The following is an 18171-nucleotide window of genomic DNA, read 5'->3' as shown; positions in this document are numbered from 1 at the left end:
CAAAATGAAGACTCAGTAGGACAGAGATAATGAAGACAAAAGGAAAAATATCATTAATCAAATTATTTTAAATTGTGCCAAAATTTCCTAATAAAGTAAGCACTGTCACCTGTAAAGACTTAAAATCTTAAAGGAAGAATAATTGTCTTTATTTAGGAATGTTTTTCTCATTGAAAATCAATTTGCAATAATCCGAAAACTTATCTGATTTACTCTTTCAATGGCAGTATCTAGATCATCTACTCAGAGTCTGTGTTCTAAAAGACTAGGGAAAAAAGTCATCTTAACCAGTTAAAACTTTATCATTCAAATACATACAGTTCTGTAAAATACATATAAAATGGATCAACTAATCCTTAATTCACCCAAAAGTAAGACTACATTCACCTTCTTCTTTACGAAATTATTTCAATTATTTTATCTTGAGTTTTATTTTCAAATATATAAAAATATTATTTCAAAAAATTAGCTTTTCCTTAAATAAAATTTTATATGACATTCATAAGAAACAAGATCAAACATAATGTATTCTCAAGTTACATGATGATTCTACTAAGACTTTAAATGAAATAGGAAACAAAGCCTCAAATCCATGAAAATAATAAAAACACATACTATTTTAAATAACGTGGCATTAAACTGACAATCAAGACATATGATTTTAACATTCAAAAACATAAATGATCATAATGAAACAAAAGCCAAACATATCTCTCTCCACCTCTCTTGTATTTAGAAATCTATAGAATTATAACCCAGCATATTATCATGTAATAAATGAATACACACCTTACTTTAGTATATGCCAAGGCAGACACACAAAAACAAGAAAAAAATTTTGAAATCAGAGTATAAAGGGACTCTGCTTTTTCAAACAATGCAGCACTGAAAGCCAGGTCAGCATCCTTGGGCATTACTAGGAAACTTTAGCACATCTGATATTTCCATCATCTTCAGAATTCCTCTGAACAATGAAAAAATCTCCCAGTCCCCTACCTCACCTGTCTACTGACTTCCTTTAGCTTTCCCCCCTCTACTGTGTAATAATGCTATTGCAGTTATTTTGGCCTTAAATATTCAGAGATACAACCCCCGCTCTGTATTAATTCAGTTCATTTTCTCACAGACACTGACTCAGCCGTGGGTTGTGCAGCACTGACGTTTCTAACCAAACAGCATCGTGTGAGCTGTGATCATCCCATTTCTCCATCTCTGTGCAGTGATTGGATATTGTAATTGATAGACAGGATGAAGAAAACTCAGGAGATGAGGGTTAGTGATATGTAGATATGTTGCCAAATACCATCTGTAAAGCTAATTCTAGCTCTGCCAGCTTGCCAGGTTTTAAAAAACTAGGATGCAGCTAACTTTCTTTTTTCCTTTCGATATTTTATTGTGTACCTTTCTGGGCAATAAATCTTCTCTTTAAAACCAAAGAGAAAATATTATCTGTACTTTAAGGACCCACAAAAAGAACTACTCTTTAAAGCAACCCAACTTTTCCATTTCTAAACTGCTGCTAGGACTAAAGAGCGACTTAAAAAGGAAACTGGAAAGCTCAATCTTCATGCAGAAGAAAGGAGCATGCGTACTTCTATGTGGGAATGAACCCTTGCGGCAAAGCCTGATATTGAATGTATGATGCATTTATCTTTAGTAACCTGAGCAGACTGCAGATTTGAGTTTTAAATAGCTGTATTTGACCCAATTCAAATATGCAAGAGCTTTTAGCATGTTGTCACTCTAGGGCATTTTAACATTAGTTATATAGAAGAGGTGCTCTTTCTTTTTCCTTTTTAAATAGCAAGAACTCCTCTACTTTATAATTTAAAGAAAGGTGTCACATTTCAGGCCAAATAAATTTCAACTGAAATGATCTTTAACTTCTCGGCAAGCTACCAAACTCCTCAATATAAGTAATAACTATACAACTACTAGTCAGAAAGAAAAGTTGAGTAATTTTTCAACTAATTCATTTGTATGCACTTGCAGAGGAACCAGAGGGACCCTGAATTTCACCCATGTCCAGATCAGCTTCCCTGTCTTGTCTTTTATATCAGTGTTATACCTATGAAATCTACATTCAAAGAAACTTCACAAAAGAAAGGTATTATTAGGTATTATTAATTGTATTAGGTAAAAGAGAAATAATTCAATATTCACCAAACCCTCAAACCTCCAACATAAGCATATGAATATAGTAATTACTATTGCTACTTCTATAATTCAATTTTATCCTTGCCAGTTAGGAAAAGTAGAGAAAAAAAAATCAAAGGAAAAGGATTTCAGAAAGCAGGCTATTCCAATATGTGATAAGATAACTTTTTAGAAAAACTCCAAAAACTGACTCTTAAAAAATATGCTTATTTCTTTATTACTAAAGTCTAAGTGTTTTTAGCTCCAAAATTCACATACTGATACGGTATTTGTAGGTGAGGTAATTAGCTCATGAGGGAAGAGCACTCATGAATGGGACTAATACCTTTACAAAAGAGATCCCAGAAAGATCCCTAGTCCCTTCTACACCATGAGGGAACACAGGGAAAAAAAATCTGTCTGAAGCAGAAGGCAAGCCCTTACCAGACACCATATGTGCCAGCGTTTTGATTTTGGACGTCCTAGCCTCCAGAACTACGTGAAACAAATTTCTGCTGTTTATAATATAGTCACTCAGTTTATGGTATTCTGTTATAGCAGCCCTAACAGACTGAGCCATTTAGTTTTTGTAGATTTAAATCCCCAATTCTGTTTGAGGTGGCAATGTGAGCACTTATATTTCTAAGTCTCCATGATCTAGAGATGACCATATGACATAGTTCTAGCCAATAATTTATAAGCAGTTGCCTGCTAGAAATTTTTGAGAAATTTAATTTCCTGATATAAATGAAACCTCTTTCCCATTATCCCTGTCTCCATTCCTCCTTGTCTGGAGGGTGGGCATGATGGCTGGAACTGTATAGTAAGCCATTTTGTGATCATGAGGAAACAACCAGAGAAAAATCAAAGATTTTTGACCTTAATATCCTTAAGGATATTAAGCCACTAAGTCTATATCAGGTGATGCCTCCCTGTGGACTTTTGTGTACAAAAAAATAACCCCCTAACTTAAGCCAGTGTTTACTCTGGCTTTCTTTTACTCAGATATCCCTAAATAAAGTACACAAGATTAAAAAAAAAAAGGATGCAAAAATATGTAGAAGGACAGATGAAACAAAATTAGCCATGAAATGATAACTTGAAACTGGGGAATGAGTACATAGGGGTTCATTATAACTGTTTTCTCTTATATGTATTTTAAATGCACCACAATGAGTTACTGAAAATTTTTAAAAATAAAAAGAATAAGCAGCTTGTTTATAAATTCCAGCTTTGTATTTACAAGTTGGATAGTCTTAGGCAAGTTTATTAACCTCATTTTTTCCATCTGTTAATTGGAGACAGTAATACTATTCATAGAGTTCAACCTTCAGATTTAGTCAAGGTAATTTCCAGAAGGTCCTTGGCAGGAATGCCCTCCATCTATCCAATTATCCAAGGATTAGTTCAAGTCTCATTTTTACCTGCTCAGACTGGCACTGATTTCTTCTCTGAACTCTTATTTTACTACAACTCATTACCACAATTTATTGCCCCCTTGTCCTCTGATTGTTTCATATCTGGATGTTAAAGTCTTCCATGATGGTACTGTGACAAACTGCTGAATCCTTCCTGAACTGAGCACAGGTTCTCAACAATACTTATACTATTAGTTTTTAATACTGCTCAATAAATTAACAATTAATTTAAAAACTACCACTTTAAAAAAATCAAACTGAATTATTTTTCAAAGCATTCTAAGTTATATGTTTACAAGTACATAGGAACAAAAGCTCCCAAAAAGTAAACTGTTCTCCCATGGGCAGATTTTCCATGAATGAAGTTAAAATAAGGTCAAAGGATTTCCTCATCTTTCCACTAAAAAAAAAAAAAAAATCAATAAATTTGCATTCACGTAAGCAACCAATAGTATTGCAATCATATTTAAAAAGAGCATCAGAAAGGTATTGATGTTATAGAAATCAGGAAGAGCTATATCTGTTACTGAAGTTAAATAACAGCAAGTTTAAAACTGTTTTTAAAAATCTTTCTCACTGTTTGCACATAGCTTTTATAAAGCAAACAACAGCTTATTTTTACCTTGTCACCACTTAATATACAATGCAGTCTTGTATATCAGAAAAAGACTAAGAACTAGCAAGGGTAAGTTGAAAATCACCTGAAAAAATGTATACAACATATCAGATAAAAATACAGCCCCACATTTAATGAGATAAAACAAGTATCTCTTTACCTCAAAGACAAAATAAATATCCATGTAAACACGCTGCAGAAAGAAAACTAGAGCACCAGCTGAAGGACACACACACGAAAAAAAAAACCAAAAAAACACTCACACCATTGCTGTGAACTTTATAATCAAAATCAACTCAACATCTTCATTTTAGACCTCACCACAGTAAAAGCCCACAATAAAAAATACATCTTGTCAGGAGACTTGAATAGTACTCATCACTCACATTTTCTAGCCATGTATATGGTTTAAAAGTAGTTGAATCATTTCTTTAAAATTACAAAAAGGATTTCAATATCACTGCATGTTTTATTCTTTAAGAAAGGTGGTATTAGTTATCCTAGTTAGGAGAATTTTACATTCAAGTAAGTTAAATGTTCAATAATATCCCCCAACTAAATATTCATAAAGCACAACTCTCTATGAAAACAATGTTTACATACCTGCATTATGTGAGGTTTATGAGCTGTTAACACCTTAAAATATCAGATCATAAAGTGTTCTAAATGAACTCATTAATGTTCCTCATTAAGTCACACAGCACAAAAAGAAAGCTTTAAAAATAATATATAAAAGGGCTGAAACTTTTGAACCGAGTTTCACTTAAGGCATCAAACTTTAAATGAACCTGGTGAGTCACAGCAGATAGACTGATTTTACCACTAGGATCAGGATGATAACCCAATATAAATATACACAGTTAAAAATGTACAGAGGCAAAGACTGACAAAAGCCTATAAATTATCATACACAATATATTTAGAGCATAAAATAAATTCCTATTAGAGAGTTTTAAATACAAAAAAATAATCTGTCTTGCCAGAGTTCCCAATTAACTATAGCATTGATTCATGGGGTCAACTAAGGATATTTTAACATTATTTAGAAACAGAAACAAAAATTCATAAAAATACAAATAAGAATTAAATAAACACAAATAAGAAAATTAAAAGGAAGACGTTTCCCTAAAAGTTATTTAAAGAGAAATGCAAATATTCACTGTATTTTGTGAATTGACCCCCATCCTCTTAAAGGCTTTGCCACAACCAAATACAGCTTGGTTCTTCATAAAAATTAATTTTAGCAGAGTTCTGATATGTGAAATACATATTTTCTACCTACCTTGAATGTTTATAAAGTTTACGAGGTCTACTATGCAATTTCCGATCCCAGTTCTCTGGATCGCTGGAGTTACTGTCATAGGGATGAGGCCGTCCTGCCATCCCACTTCAAGCTCCCTCACACCACTGCTCTGAAAGCACACATGCAGCGCCCATAACCTACATAAAAGAGCAGTGCTGACCTTTAAATCTACTCCATGAGAATGAAATAGTCACAGAATTGTATATATTTTCTGATATTATTGTGACTTTTTTTTAAGTGATAAACAGGATTATTAAACATCAGACACAAAAAATGTCACAAATCAGATTCAAATAAACACCAGACATCTTTTTAAGTACTTTTCATTTGATTATCTGATTAAATGTGTTATTCCTGTACAACATTTTAATAATGTGCCATTTGTATTTAGCAAATATACTTAACTGCCATTTGAGTACCTTATGCTTCATGTTTCCAAACATTAATATAGAACCAAAAAGACAAAAACAATTCCACAGAAGAATGATTCTTTTAGACAAAATTTCATTTGGAACACATTTCTTAATTACTTAAAGTTTAAGATGCTTAACAAATAAGTAAGATGACAATGTTGTTATTTCTTAAACCAAGTTAAAGACATGAATAGAAATTTAATATTTGTTCAAAACTAAAAGTATGTAAACATCCTAATGTTTCCTTACAGTGCAATTATAAAAAAACACTGTATCAATATGATTCATGTATTTTATGCCTTTTCACACATAAGGCTTATGACTCTTAGTGCTACTACAGTCATCTGAAATTATAAGAAAACTCATTTAATAATAGCTCATTTTTTTGTAAAAAATACCTGAACTAAGCACTTTAAAGTATATTCACTATCCAATTTAATCTTCACAATCAACTTACAAAGGTGGCATTATACTCCCCATATACTGAAGAGAAAAGAGTTTAGTAACTTTGACAAAGGTTACAGTGCTGGTTAATGGCAGGATTCTAAAGAACAATGAGAATGTATTACTACACAGAATAAAGTATTGATCTTGAAAGATGGAAAAATGCTCAGACTGGAGTATTTTGTATCAAAATAGTAGGTCAGATTTGACTTTCAAAGACTGCACAAAAACCAAAAGAAAAAACAAATAAGGTTAAACAATTTGAAAAAAGTCATATAAACTGGATTAGAATCCAGGTTTCCTGACACCCACTCCAGTATGCTTTGTAAATACTTTTCTAAGTCAGATTTGACAGAAGGAAGTGAGGAGTGAGTTACGCAAAATAGACAAAGGGATGAGAGGTAGTGGGATGGATGTCCACATTCTCCATCAAACAAACAAAGGCAAAGGGAATCCAGAATTGGGGAAACACTGTACCTCACTGAATTGTATAGGTTATTCCAGTACAATTTCACCAAAAATGCCAAAGACAAACTCATGAAAAGTGTTAAGTCTATCTCAGAGCTCATTAAAAGAAATAATTTTAAAGAAACTATTTTTCTATAATTTTCTTCTTCATAGTTACCTAGTACTTTCTTTCCAAAACAACTGAAAAAAATCTAATAATACATGAACATGTTAATATAATAAATATGTAAATAAGGAGCTCAAACAGTGAAATAAAAATAGTAAAGGGGGAAAGAAGAAAATTATACAACAGCTAATTTAAATTTCTCAGCAAATGACACAGTTTATTTGCTTAATACTTCTGGAAAAGAAAATGTTTCCCGAAAGATTGCTGAATGATTAAAAATCAGTCAGATATTATATGAATATAAAAACCACAAAATTGTTATGAAAACAAAAAAAAAACTCATTTGATTTTTTATTCAGAAAAATAAAAATGTATTCACTAAATAAACTTTTTTAAACTTCAATTTGGTATTACAGTTAGGTATCTGTACTGAAAAGATGAGGCAAAAAAGAAATGTGAAAAAGAACAAATCAGATAAAAGAGAAATTCAGACAGGAAACAATGGCCACAGATCAAAAGAGACCCAAAAGGTAAAAAAGAATAGTAAATTGATAAAGGGGGGAAAGGGGGGAAAGAAAGATGTAGACACTTAGCATGATCTGTAGAATGAGATTTTAGAGCTTTTTCCCCTTACAGGATGGATAGGTTTTCCCGGAAGCTATTTCAGCTATTAGCATTTCCTTCAAGGGGCACATTAGCTTCTAACCCTTAACTATAAGACACAACCTTCTGGAAACCCACAGAAGGCCACTGAGTAAAGAATAATAAGCCTGGACTTCCTAGGGGGCCAGTGGTTAAGACTCCATGCTCCCAGTGCAGGGGGTCTGGGTTCAGCCCCTGATCAGGGAACTAAGATCCTACATGCCACATGGCAGAGCAAACAAACAAACAAACAAAAAAATGAACAATCCTAAGCCATGGGAGACACTGATTAAAAAATACAACCCCAAGGAATAAATAAGGTAAATTTTGACTCATATTTTCCACTATTTTATAGTGGATGGCATATATCTAGTAGCAAGAAAATATCAGTATGTATTCCTAATCAATCCTACTGAAATTAACAACATGTATATTGCAGCCAGCCACAAGAAAGTAAAGAATGTTCAGATGAAGACTACTGAAAAAGTCAATTGAAAAATCATATTTATATTTGTTAATAAAACTTGAGTATCACCATGTGAAGGATTTTACCCCCACTTCTCATTACCAATAGTAAGCGTACAAACATATAAATGAAGTTGGAAAAAAATATGCCTGTGTTTGCCTACACATGTTAGCATACTTTTAAATGCTACAGATTTAACTACAAATAGATAAAAAAGCAAATGACACATTATATACTATTAATATTTTCAAATGCTAATCTTATATTTTAACCAATCTCTGTGCCATACTCAGTGAAGTTATATTTATCTTATTTCATTTATTCATTCATGCACTTACTGGACACCTAACATAATATGCTAAGAAATTTACAGATGCTAAAGCAAGTTGGATGTTGTTCTTTTTTTTTTCTTTTTTAAATTTTATTTATTTACTTTTGGCTCAGTAGTTGCAGCACACAGGCCCAGCTGCTTCGCCACATATGGTATCTTCCCAAACCAGGAATTGAACCCAAGGTCCCTATACTGGCAGCAAGACTCCCAACCACTGAACCACCAGGGAAGTCCCTTGGACATTGTTCTTGTGCTCACAAAATTCACTGCAGTATGGGAGAAAAAAACTCCACTAACAGCTCTATACCACTTACTCCTGTATCTCTCCTACCTGAGTAGTCTTGTGCCATCACCCCAATTCTTCAACCTCGTTAAATCTTGGATGTTCTTTGGGATTCCATCTTCATCTGCTAGGTCCAGGAAGACAGCAGACAAAGAAATAAGAATCAAACCCTTGAGAACACCAGGTTTTACACACAACATACACTGAATCAGAAAGCCAGAAGTCATCCTTGACCTCTCCTTTCCTACCATCAAATCTAACTTCAAATTCTTCTCTTGACTCCTTCTTTCTCTTATCAATCATACGGCAATTGCCTTCATTTAAACCCTTAACATCTATCAATAAACCTCTTAGTTGACTTCTTTATCTCATTCAATTCCACATTTGCTCTGCTGTAATCACAATTGTCTAAAAACTTTTAATGATTCTTTATTTCCTGATCTAAATTCTTTACCATAAAAAGTTCTTTAAAATCTGACACTTGCATCCGCAATGTCTACTTCATATTAGGCAAAATAAAGATCTTGTTGGGATTTTGTAATCATCAAAAAATAATTACTAGGTTATTGGAAACAAACAGACAAAACAAATAGACAAAATGTAACAATTCATTACTATTTTTAAGTATGACAGAAATAATGTAAACTCTAATCTAGAAATAATCTGTACAGAGAATGGATCAACTGGGCCTATTGGCTAAAGACATGCATTCAAGACACTGCCAAAAGTCAATTGTGAAAAAAAGTGATTCAATTGCTTCTCCTCTTGGATATTACTATCTTTAAAAAAAAAAAAAAAAAGGTGTGGAGGGAACCAGAATCTTTACAACTACAATATCATAAGTAAGTACTCCCTAGGACACTACTTCCAGGTAGCATTACTTGATGACAATGACCCACAGAAGAGTTAAAAAAAGAAAAATCAAGATAGTATATGGATACAAGTTATTCTGTCCTTACTATTATCAATGTGCTAGGAAGTTTATCTACTTTCTCCTATTTAAAGCTCAAAACAACCCAATAACATTACTACCCTGTTTCATAGGTGAGGAAACGTTAGGGCTAAGATGAGAATCCCAGCCTAACTGAAAGCCCATGTTCTTTCCAACATAATAAGCGAAGTACGCAGAAATTCATATATTTGCTCCTTATTGCTAACAGATGTAGCGTTTTAACGGCAGCCATCTTGTGGCTTTGCCCAAACTACTGAGATCTCACTCTAAATAGGGTCACTACACAAGAGCTTTTCTGTTAAGTGAAATTGTTTTTCTCTCTCAAACTTTGAAAACAAAGTAATTCAAGTGAGGTGTTTATTGGAGAGAAAGACCTTAAAGAAAAAGAAACCAGTGAAGAGAGCAGAATCACACAGCGATACCAGGGGCAGTCACCAAGGACTGCCTTCAGCCGCACAGAAAGCCAAATATCCAGAGGTATGGTGGGAAAGACTGACCAAAAGGCAGTCAAGAAGGCACCTGAGCTAGTAAAATGTCCTAAGGTAACCTTTCCTATGTGGAAAAGATCAAAAGGAGTGATAGCCCCACAAGGCAAATGAGTCATTTGAGATTGGCATACTGAAAGAGCAAACACCTAAACACTGACATATTCAGAGGGGTCTAGATGTAGGAACAATTTCTGAAGGGCCAGAAATCATTTGATGAGATTCCCTCTTATAGTCATAAAAGAGAGACTGTACCATCTTAAAGGCACAAAATACATAATATAGAGAACAGGTGGAAGCAACTTTTAAAAGGAAAACAGAGGGATGAAAAGAACTTCCTGCAAACACAGTTGAGAGAAATGATCATGCAAGTCTCCTGCAAATAACAACTATTTAAACCTGGATAAAAATTTTTTTAATTGTTTTAAAGCATTTTTTGGAAAGTGTCACAAAGTACACAGTAGTAAAAGAAGAGTTTACTCTTGAAAAACTCCAGCTGGAAGGGAACAGAATCATGAGATTAACTTGAAGTTTTTCTATTGAGGACCCTTCCTATCCCCTGACAGACAAGGTGAAGGCAGTCACAAAGCTCAAAGTGGTAGACAAAATAGTTCAGGGCTTGAAGTGCAGCTGGAAATTTAAGGTAGACATACCAGGAATGGAAGAACCACGAGAGCATAAAAATCTGAGCATAAACTCTGTTCAGTTAAATTACACATAAATGGGGGGTTGGGGAGGAGACCCCAGGTAGTCTCTATGGTAGACCATAGAAGAATTGAAAGCTGCATGACGTAAGATCTATATAAGTTTGATGCTTTTTAAACCAAATGCATTCCCCAACCATACACAGCCCAAGCAGCAGAAAGCTGAAGCCCTTACTGGCTTGGAGGTGTCAGAGGACAGAGATTACTCTTGCCAGACAAAATAGGTGTTAGGAGGAATCCCCAGAAGCAGGGAACCACAGGGCAGGTGAGCTCCAAAATTTGACTATAAACTCTGCACAAGTTTTTGGCTGACCACCAAATTACACAGGTACAGAGAGCCCTACCCTTAACCTATTCCCCAGGAGACCAAGCTAAAATAACAAGTAGTTGAAAGAAAAGAACTGAGCACAGGTATCAGCTGTCTCACACAATGTGAGCTTCCCCAATGGTTCATACCATAGAGAGTCTGCCTGCAATGCAGGAGACATGGGTTCAATTCCTGGGTTAGGAAGACCCCCTGGAGAAGGAGATGGAAACCCACTCCAGTACTCTTGCCTGGAGAATCCAATGGACAGAGGAGCCTGGTCGGCTACAGTCCATGGGGTCACAAAGAGTCGGGACATGACTGAGCCACTAACACTTTCCCTTTCACACTGCATAGGAAACAAAGTTTGCAGACTGAGTCCAGGCAAGTTAAAGGTCCACTAGAATCAAAAAACCCAACAATCCTCACAAAACAGCAAACATTTCAACCCAAAATTATGAGATCCAAAGAAACAAGACAGTAAAAAGGCAGTCAATAGAAACTGACTCCAAGTGTGTCTGAGGCAGGAGACAGTTGGGCCCCAGACTAGGCATTTACAACTGAACTCTTGTTTACATTTCTAAGGGCAAGACAAAGAAGGGCTTCAGGCTGGACACTTACAACCAGCCTCCTGTTTACATTTTCTGAGACAGGAGATAGGTGGGCTCCAGGTAAGGCATTTATAATCAGCCTCCTGTTTGCCCTCCGAAATGAAAGCAACAACAGAAACAGGGTAAATAGCCAGGCTTTGTCTCCTGTGGATACCTTAAGAAAACAGTCATGGCAGGAATAGACTGGGGCTAAACCTTGCTTGAGTAAAGGATCAAGATGCCATATACTTCCAGAACACTCTTGGGTAAGGGAGACACGGGTTCAATCCGTGGTCCAGGAAGATCCCACATGCCATGGAACAACTAAGCCAGTGCGCCACGACTATTGAGCCTGTACTCTAGTCCATGAGCCATAACTGCTGAGCTCAAGCATCCTAGAGCCCGGGTTCTGCAACAAGAGAAACCACTGTAATAAGAAGCTCATGCAGCACAACTAGAGAAAGCCCATGTACAACAACGAAGACCCAGCGTAGCCATAAATAAAATAAATCTTTTTAAAAATCCTTTTAAAAATAAAATAAAAAGCATGGTACAGATACATATTGTGTACTCCACTATAGTCTTAAAATATGTATGCAAACACTCACTCATGTTTTTATGTTTTTAAAATGTCTAGCAGTATCACATAAAACTTATACTTAGTTGCCTCTGAGGAAAGGCTGAAGTGAGACTTGGCGACTCGGACGGTAGATCTGCCTGCAATGCAGGAGACCCAGGTTTAACCCCTGGGTCAGGAAATTCCCTGGAAAAGGAAATGGCTACCCATTCTTGTATTCCTGCCTGGAGAATTCCATGGACAGAGGGGCCTGACAGGCTATGCTTCATGGGGTCACAAAGAGTCAGACATGACAAAGCAAATAACACTTCACTTTTCATTGTACTTCTTACACTATCTGACAATATCACACATTGTTTTCAAAACTGAGGAAGGGGGGATTAAGCATTTGGAGATGGCTTTGTTACAGAAATTTTCTTCCTTGTTTAATTTTACTGCTTACCTATAATTCTGTTTTTGTTTCTGACTGCTTAAATATGGTCAATACATACTGTAGGGGAGGAAAAATCTTTTTGCCCTACCCTTCCTAAGTTTTCAACTGGCATCCCTGTAACAAGACAGATTAACAAGAGAAAAGCATACAAATTTTTAATATAAGTTTTACTGGGTTGGCCAGAAGGTTCATCCATTTTTTTTTCTGTAAGATATTACAAAAAACCCAAACAAACTTTTTGGCCAACCCAGTACTTGACCCTGAAGCCTTCTTAAGGAAATGAAGACCTAAAGAAAGAATTAAACCTGAGTGCTCTCATGCCAAGTTTGATGAAAAGCAGAAAATCGTGGAAAGATATGACAGGACAAAGAGGATGAGCTGAGTAGAGTGAACTTACTAGTATTAGTTGTTGTTCATATTTCTATGTTCCTTCACCTTTGGAGCTAAAGATGCTCCTTTCCTCTGGGCATAGGAAAGAAACTTCTCATGAGGACTTTATAACCTGCTTTAGAGGCAGGTCGGAAAGCTCCTCCAGCATATGCTGTTGCTCTAATTCCTTCTGCTTAAAATATTCAATATATGAAGGCTACATACTTTGGGGTAGCATGTTCTGAACTCCATCATTATGCATTGGTAGAATATATTTCTGCCACATCTTCCCTTAAACTGTAAGACTCCTTGAAGGCAAGAACAAAGTATGACTCATATTTGTGTTCCCACAGCTTAGCACATGTTGTATGTAAGCTTTCACAAAATATTTTAATGAATAAAATTAAGATAAAAGGAAGCTAAAGGGCTTTTCATTTAACACAATCCACTACTATGAAGATTTACAGGGAGTCTTTAACTTAGTTTGGGCTTCCCTCAGAGCTCAGTCGGTAAAGAATCCACCTGCAATGCAGGAGACCCTGGTCTGATTCCTGGGTCGGGAAGATCCACTGGGGAAGGAATAGGCTACAGTATTCTTGGGCTTCCCTTATGGCTCAGCTGGTATAGAATCTGCCTGTAATGCAGGAGACCTGGGTTTGATCCCTGGGTTGAGAAGATCCCCTGGAGAAGGGGAAAGCCTTCCCCTTCAGTAAAGCCTACCCACTCCAGTATTCTGGCCTGGAGAATTCCATGGATTGTATAGTCCATGGGGGTGCAAAGAGTCAGACATGACTGAGTGACTTTCACTTTAACTTAGTTTAACTTAATTGCTTATCTTTGAAAAGAACTGTATTGTACAATCATACACACCAATCATGCAAATCATACACGCCATTCTTGCCATTTTTACCCTCAAATGAGCAGAGTACCTGATGCCAATACTCACTTTTAGGAACTATACACTAAGAAAGTGGTGTTAGAGGATGGAACATAACAAACATTCCTGTAAACATTTTTAAAGATTATCAAATGATCCTAACATTCCCCAAAAGATTCCTCAAAGCTGCCTGTCTAAATCTCACAGAAGCACTTTCAATTGTCAAGACTTGTATTTTTTTTTTTATTGGATGCAATTAAAATAAAGCAAGTAAATAAAACTGAAAATTTTATTCAGGGCACTTTTATATTATATTATATCTGACTAAATTTTATGTAAATAGTTCCAAGATATCAAATTCAACTGACTTATGTTTTCATTCAAAATCTATTCATTGAGTACTCAGTATCTTTCCAGGCACTCTGCTAACTGCTAGGGATACCCGCAGAGAAGGCAATGGCAACCCACTCCAGTACTCTTGCCTGGAAAATCCCATGGATGGAGGAGCCAGGGGGAATACAGTCCATGGGGGTCGCGAAGAGTCAGACACGACTTCACTTTCACTTTTCACTTTTATGCACCGGAGAAGGAAATGGTAACCCACTCCAGTGTTCTTGCCTGGAGAATCCCAGGGACGGGGGAGCCTGGTGGGCTGCCGTCTATGGGGTCACACAGAGTCGGACATGACTGAAGCGACTTAGCAGCAGCAGCAGGGATACCCTAACAAACAGATTTAATAAAATTGCATGAATTTTCCATTAAGAGTAGGGTACTTTGTCTATTTGAAAGACTTCTTAATCAAATCAACCAAAATGTAAGACTTCCAAAGTCAGCTCATATTCACTCCTTGAACTTCCAGGGGTGACCTGCAGATAAAATCTCTGATTTGATTGATTTTATCACTTTTATAGAATTTCTATTGAAATTTTGCTAACTTCTTAAGACATTAACACTTCAAGAACCATTTATTTTTTTCCCATCTTAAACAGCTCAATGTTTGAAAAATCTCTATCTTAGGCATTTTCTAAATGCCTACATTACATAATTAGCATTATAATGAACTAGATGCTGTTTACAGTGCTAAATTCTTAAAGCTCACTGAAAGGCATCTATGATTTTTTTTAATTTTCTAAAAAAAGTATCAATGTTTTATTTTCTATGTGTGTGTCCCTATTTTTCCTTTTCTTCTATGACTAAATAGTAATGCCTTCAAAACCGGAAACATCTCAGTTGAAGCAAATCACCTTGACATAAAATTTAATATAGGCAAATCCCCAATAAGCTGATGAAGTGCCCTAAATCAAAGGAGATTATATTCAACTCCTTAAGAACCAGCACTCTTTAAACAAAGGCAGACTCGAGCAATGTTCTATTTTTGCCTCCATGATCCTTTAAACAAAGTCAGACTTTTAAACAATGTCTTCTTTTTCCCCTCTGAGAGGTTTTCAAAATAAGTTACATGATATTTTTCATATAACTTTTACTGTGCTGTTGCATTTTGACCCATCTCATCCCATTACCTTCCATTCCTTTCTGATTTCTGCTTATTTAACTGCCCTCAATTGAATAAGACAGAAAAGGCCCTAGGCATGACTCAAGCTCCAGACTGCAGTATTGCCCAACAGAACTTTGTGTGACGACGAAAATGTTCTATGTCTGCACCGTCCAGAAAGTAGCCACAAGCCACAGGTGGCGATAAAACACTTGAAACGTACAACCAATGAAATGAATTTTTAATTTTCCATTTTAATTCATTTAAATTTGAATAGCAATATGTGGCTGAGCTGAGAATCGAAGAATTGATGCTTTTGAACTGTGGTGTTGGAGAAGACTCTTGAGAGTCTCTTGGGCAGCAAGGAGATCCAACCAGTCAATCCTAAAGGAGATCAGTCCTGAATATTCATTGGAAGGACTGATGCTGAAGCTGAAACTCCAATACTTTGGCCACCTGGTGCAAAGAACTGACTCACTGGAAAAGACCCTGATGCTGGGAAAGACTGAAGGCAGGAGCAGAAGGGGACAAGAGGATAAGATGGTTGGATGGCATCACTGACTCAATGGACATGAGTTTGAATAAGCTCCAGGAGTTGGTCATGGACAGGGAAGCCTGGCGTGCTGCAGTCCATGGGGTCACAAAGAGTTGGACATGACTGAGCAACTGAACTGAACTAATGTGGCTGTAACTACCATCTATGCTAGAATAATAAGCAATGACCAGTAAGTATCAGAACGGGTTCCTGAACAATATGATCACAATTATGCACCTGAAATACTTCCTTAGGTATCTGAACTTTAAAATTTACTTTTAATGTAGTCAACAAAGAGATGATTTTTAAAATGTCATGCCATTTTTCTCTATGGTATATTCTCTCTTCCCTTTTCTCTACTCTTCCACCTGACATTCACATTACAGAAAATAGAGGAGATGGCCAAGATGCTGGAGTAGGAAGACCTTGAACTCATTTCCATCCACAGACACATCAAAATTACTACTTACAGAGCAACTATCTAAAGGAACAACTTGAAGATTAGATTGCTGCAGGAAACTTGCTGCAGAAAAGATTTTCCTCAGCTAAAGACATAAAGGAACCACATGAGAAAGATAGGAAGGGTGGAGACACTGTATTGTCAGGACCCTCATCACTTGCTTCAGTTCAGTTCAGTCGCTCAGTCATGTCCGACTCTTTGCGACCCCATGAATCGCAGCATGCCAGGCCTCCCTATCCATCACCAACTCCCGGAGTTTACTCAAACTCATGCCCATCGAGTCAGTGATGTCATCCAGCCATCTCATCCTCTGTCGTCCCCTTCTCCTCCTGCCCCCAATCCCTCCCAGCATCAGGGTCTTTTCCAATGAGTCAACTCTTCACATGAAGTGGCCAAAGTACTGGAGTTTCAGCTTCAGCATCAGTACTTCCCATGAACACCCAGGACTTATCTCCTTCAGGATGGACTGGTTGGATCTCCTTGCAGTCCAAGGGACTCTCAAGAGTCTTCTCCAACACCATAGTTCAAAAGCAACGATTTTTCGGTGCTCAACTTTCTTCACAGTCCAACTCTCACATCCATACATGACTACTGGAAAAACCATAGCCTTGACCAGACGGACCTTTGTTGGCAAAGTAATGTCTCTGCTTTTTAATGTGTCTAGGTTTCACTTGCTTAGCAACCCACAAATAGGAGAAATATCATAATTGATCATCCCCAAGGAAAAGGACTCAAGCCCCACATCAGGTTTCCCAGTCCATGGGGGCGTGCACCAGGAAACAAGTCTAGCTTTGAAAACAGGAAAGCTTATGTTTGGGAGCATGAGAGGCAGGGAGGGGGTGTTAGGAAACTGAGATTCTGCTCTTAAAGGGAGCACACAAAATCTCAACATGCTCCAAGTCCCAAGCAGAGGCAATAGTTTGAAAGGAGCTTGGGCAAGACCCACTTGCTGATCTTGGAGAGCCTCCCAGAGAAACAAGAGGCAAATGGGACACTCCTTGGGGGAGAAAATGATGACAATAGCTGTTTGGGGGAGCTTGTCCTACCATGCTAACGCTAGTACAGGCAATCTCCATTCTGGAATGTTCCCTCTATTCTATTAGTGCCAGGGACCCAATTCAACCCTCCAATGAGCCAGCAGCAGTCCTGTGCCCACCAGGCCCTACAAAGAGTCACATAAGAAGCCTATCCTGCCCTCCAGGAGGTTTGCAGTCACCACATAAGGCACAGCTAACTGGACAGAGGACAGGCCTGCCTAGCAGCACACTCACAGTACTCAGCCCCAGAACAATGTAACGGTTCATGAAGCTCACATAAAAGGCACCTTTAGAGCACACAGCTCTGGTAACCAGAGTGGAGTGTGCTGCTGGGCCCCATAGGACACCTCCTACATGAGGCCACCTCAAGATAAGGAAACATAAATAACCCACCTAAGACACTGAAAGAAATACAAAGATTTGGCCAAATAAGGAGATAGAGGACTATATTCCAAATGAATGAATGAGACATAATCTGAGAAAAAGAACTAAATGAAGATATGCGATCTACCTGAAAAAAAGTTCAAGGTAGTGATCATAAAGATACTCAACAAACTCAGAAGAATGAATGAACATGGTGAGAAGTTTAACAGCTAGAAATACAAAGAAGAACAAAGCATACAGAATAAGTGAAATAAAAAATACGTGGAACCAACGAGCAATCTGGAAGACAAAGTACTGTAAATCACCTGAGCTGAACAGAAAAAAAGAATGGAAAATTTTAAAATGA

General features: G+C 36.8%; 1 protein-coding gene across 5 annotated transcripts in view; it reads right to left on the bottom strand.

Moving 5' to 3' along the window:
- The window catches only part of BTBD10 (BTB domain containing 10), a 70146-nt gene that overhangs the window by 42862 nt on the left and 9113 nt on the right, over window positions 1-18171 (bottom strand). Inside the window, exons 2-3 of one of the 5 annotated variants that reach the window (XM_043902701.1) lie at window positions 8675-8753; window positions 5453-5610 (exon numbers count right to left, since the gene is read on the bottom strand). The exons of 1 other annotated variant lie outside the window; for it this stretch is intronic. In XM_043902701.1, coding sequence (XP_043758636.1) covers window positions 5453-5553 — 101 coding nt within the window. In that variant the 5' untranslated portion in view covers window positions 5554-5610; window positions 8675-8753. Of the gene's footprint in view, window positions 1-789; window positions 1185-5452; window positions 5611-8674; window positions 8754-18171 lie in introns of those variants that run through there. 3 more of the 5 variants (XM_043902694.1, XM_043902711.1, XM_043902685.1) reach the window with 3 other exon arrangements.

Source organism: Cervus elaphus, chromosome 1, assembly GCF_910594005.1.
Source record: "Cervus elaphus chromosome 1, mCerEla1.1, whole genome shotgun sequence".
Classification (NCBI taxonomy): Eukaryota; Metazoa; Chordata; class Mammalia; order Artiodactyla; family Cervidae; genus Cervus; species Cervus elaphus.
Note: the sequence above shows the minus strand (reverse complement) of the source record. Positions and strands in the feature narration are given on the sequence as shown.